Raw genomic sequence first — 3,112 nt, 5'->3', positions numbered from 1 at the left:
CCTGTCCATGTGTATGATGCTGGAGGGCTGGATGACCTCTGCCTCTTTCTGTTTTCCTATTAAATGTTTTACAGGCCATTGTGTATTCATGGTCCTAGAGCACCCTCTGTTAACCATATAGAGGAAGAAAACTCAGTGTCAGTGCAGTAAAACTCAAGTCGTTTTATAGTTAATTCTTCCTGATAGTTACACCTCAGATCTGGTGTTATCCTTGTTAATTGTTCTTTGCACATTCTCCACTACCTGTATATCTAATCTCTCACTACCACTCAAACCCATCTCTTCTTGTTATCATGAACACTTTCTCTCTGCAAAACGAAAGAAGTTCGAGGCTCCGAGCAGTTTTATCCTCCACAGGTGTTTCCTGCTGCCTTTAGGGTTTTTGTTGAACTGCTCCATCTCTGAGTCACTGTGATCTCTCCAGGCACAGAAATACACGGCCGAGTGATTCTCCCGCAGGCTGGAGGACTCCAGATTGAACTCGGAGTCTGTCGGTCTCTCGGCGGTGAAACCCTCCACCGTCCCCTCTGAGTTCTCCCTTTGTGCAGTTAGGGAGTAAAACATCAGCTGCGGCTCCTTCCCCGGGTATTGTCTGTACCAGTACATGTAAGGGTTACTGGTACCATCCACGGTGCATTTCAGCTTCACCTGCTCCTCAGAAAATTTGGAGACAGAGGCGGGAGTCTGGCGGATAGTCTGTGAGTTCACATCTGGGAAAGAGACAAGGAGAGGAGGAGATCAGTAAACAGGGAAATTCAGTCCAGTGGGGAGAGAGAAAGAGAGAGAAGGAGAGAACGAAATAAATAAAACCATATCCTAAAGAAATGTTAAGTAGAATTATTGTTTCAATAAAATCCCTTACGGTGAAACAGGGTGATCAGAGTCAGTAACAGATACATCTTTTACTTTAAGCTGCCTTCTGAATCTGCAAAGGGGAGAGAGCAGGAGTGATGAGTGTTGTCAATAACCAACCCACTCTTTACAAATCATTGGGAGGAACAGGGAGAGCGTTAGGAAGTGATGCAGAGATGGTGACGTTCATTTCCCACATCAACAAATGAGAATCGAGTTGGTTGCCAATGTCCCACTTTCTCTCTCTCTCTCTGTCTCTCCCTGTCCTTTACTTGAGATGCTCCTTTCTTCCTCTCTGTCTCTCTTCTGTGCCTCCCTATATGTCTCAGTCTGTTTATTTCAGTCTCTCTCTCACAGATACACACACATTAGGTCTCTCTCTCTCTCTTTGTTTGTCTCTCTGTCTCTCTCGCTGTGTGTGTCTCTCTCTCTCTCTTCTCTCTCTCTAAGGATGTGGATTTCCTTCTCCTGGTCATGTATATCAATCTGGAGGACTGTATGATCTCCCACTGTTTCAGATTTCCTGTGAACTCCTTCTCAAAAGCCATTGTACATCACATGGTCCAAGAGCGTCCTCAGCTGTCCCTGTGGTGAAAACATAAACAGTGTCAGTCTATAACAGCCCCAGTCCTTTTATTGTTATTCATTCCTGATAGTTACAATCCTGAGATCACGGGATATTCTTATTCAATGAGCTGGAAGATAAATGGGCACGGATACAAAGCTGTGCATGTGTGTGCGTGTGTTTTTCACTTGCTCTGTCTTTAGTTCACTGTCTCCCTCTGTTTTACTGCTCTCTGTCTTTCTCTCCCTGTCTCATTCTGTGTGTGTGTCTGTCTGTCTTCCAATCTGTCTCACTCTCTTCCTCTGTGTTTTTTTGTTTTTCTCTCGCACTTCCTTCTTCCCCCTCTCTGTCCTCCTCTCTCTCCTCTGTCTGTCTCTCTGTCTCAGTCGCTTTCCCTCAGTCGCTTTCTCACAGTCTCTCTCTCTCAGTCTCTCTCTCTCAGTCTCTCTCTCTCTGTCTCTCTCTCTCTCTCAGTCTCTCGCTCTCAGTTTCTCTCTCCCTCAGTCTCTCTATCTCTCTGTCTCTCTGTCCCTCTCTCTCTCTCTGTCTCTCTCTGTCTCTCAGTCTCTCTCTCTCAGTCTCTCTCACTGTTTCTCTGTCTCAGTTTCTCTGTCTCAGTCTCTTCCTCTGTGTTTTTTGTTTTCCCTCTCGCTCTTTCTTGTTCCCCCTCTCTGTCCTCCTCGCTCTCCTCTCTCTTCTCCTCTCTGTCTCAATCTCTCTTTCTCAGTCTCTCTCTCTCAGTCTCTCTCAGTCTCTCTCAGTCTCTCTCTCTCAGTCTCTCTCGTCTCTCTCTGTCTCTTTGTCTCTGTCTCTCTGTCTCAGTCTCTCTGTCTCTGTCAGTTTTCCTCTCAATCTTGTTCTATCCCTCTCTCACACACTCGGTCTCCCTCTCTTTGTCTCTCTCGTTGAGTGTGTGTGTATCCCTCTCAAAGGTGATGAATGTGCTTCTCCTGTCAATGTGTAGGAAGCTCGAGGGCTGCATGACCTCTGCCTCTTTCTGTTTTCCTGTTAAATGTTTGCCCGGCCATTGTGTATTCATGGTCCTAGAGCACCCTCTGTTAACCCTATAGAGGAGGAAAACTCAGTGTCAATGCAGAAAAACTCAAGTCTTTTTATAGTTGAACTTTCCTGATAGTTACAACCTCAGATCTGGTGTCATCCTTGTTAATTGTTCATTGCACATTCTCTACTACCTGTATATCTAAACTCTCACTACCACTCTAACCCATCTCTTCTTGTTATCATAAACACTTTCGCTCTGCAAAACGAAGGAAATTCGAGGCTTCGGGCAGTTTTACCCTCCACAGGTGTTTCCTGCTGCCTTTGGGGTTTTTGTTGAACTGCTCCAACTCTCTGAGTCACTGTGATCTCTCCAGGCACAGAAATACACGGCCGTGTGATTCTCCCGCAGGCTGGAGGGCTCCAGATTGAACTGGGAGCTAGTCGGTCTCTCGGCGGTGAAACCGTCCACCGCCTTCTCCGGATTTATGTGATCAGTACCTGTGGAGTAAAACATAAACTGTGGCTCCTTCCCTGGGTATTGCCTGTACGAGAACATGTCAGGGTTACTGCTGCCCTGCACGGTGCATTTCAGCTTCACCTGCTCCTCAGAATATTTGGAGATAGCGGCGGGAGTCTGGTGGATATTCTGTGAGTTCACATCTGGGAAAGAGACAGGGAGAGGAGGAGATCAGT

The 3,112-nt window shown here is 46.4% G+C and overlaps 1 gene segment (V, D, J or C); it reads right to left on the bottom strand.

Annotated features, from left to right (window-relative positions):
- Positions 1–239: 239 nt before the first annotated feature.
- Positions 240–912, bottom strand: LOC137366910 (T cell receptor beta variable 30-like). The segment is given in 2 exon segments: positions 240–710; positions 863–912. Coding segments are annotated over 2 exon segments (456 nt in total).
- Positions 913–3,112: the final 2,200 nt, after the last annotated feature.

This window comes from Heterodontus francisci, unplaced genomic scaffold, assembly GCF_036365525.1.
Source record: "Heterodontus francisci isolate sHetFra1 unplaced genomic scaffold, sHetFra1.hap1 HAP1_SCAFFOLD_500, whole genome shotgun sequence".
NCBI classification, from domain to species: domain Eukaryota; kingdom Metazoa; phylum Chordata; class Chondrichthyes; order Heterodontiformes; family Heterodontidae; genus Heterodontus; species Heterodontus francisci.
Note: the sequence above shows the minus strand (reverse complement) of the source record. Positions and strands in the feature narration are given on the sequence as shown.